We start from the raw sequence: 366 nt of genomic DNA, 5'->3' as shown, positions 1-366 counted from the left end.
GGCGCGGAGCCGGCCCGGGCTCACTGGAGGCGGTCGGAGCGGAAGGAATCCTCCACGGCGGGGTCGGTGAGCAGCGCGCAGGGGTCGCTCAGCATGCTCAGCCCGTCCAGCGTCAGCGGCTCGATGCGCAGCTCCTCCTCCAGCCCCCCCAGCCCCCCCAGAGACCCCCCCTCCACCTCGAAGCCCGGGACCCCCGCCAGCGCCGTGGCGATCTCCTTGGACAGCCCCGGGGGGGAGTCGCCTGCGGGGGGGGGACACGGGGGTCAGACAGCCCCGGGACCCCCGTGGCACCGTGCCGAGCCCTCACCCCCCTCCCGTGACACCCCAGAGAGCCCCCAGCCCACCCCACGGAGCCCCCAGCCCACC

At 76.5% G+C, this 366-nt stretch overlaps 1 protein-coding gene across 1 annotated transcript in view; it reads right to left on the bottom strand.

Annotated features, from left to right (window-relative positions):
• Positions 1–6: 6 nt before the first annotated feature.
• The window catches only part of CRTC2 (CREB regulated transcription coactivator 2), a 6771-nt gene continuing 6411 nt past the window's right edge, over positions 7–366 (bottom strand). The window contains exon 12 of the mRNA XM_039710192.1: positions 7–244. Within this exon, the coding sequence (XP_039566126.1) occupies positions 21–244 (224 nt within the window). The 3' untranslated portion in view covers positions 7–20. The remainder of the gene's footprint in view (positions 245–366) is intronic.

The sequence above is a fragment of the Passer montanus genome, unplaced genomic scaffold (assembly GCF_014805655.1).
Source record: "Passer montanus isolate IOZ18808 unplaced genomic scaffold, ASM1480565v1 scaffold224, whole genome shotgun sequence".
NCBI lineage: Eukaryota > Metazoa > Chordata > Aves > Passeriformes > Passeridae > Passer > Passer montanus.
This window is presented reverse-complemented; position numbering and strand designations above follow the sequence as displayed.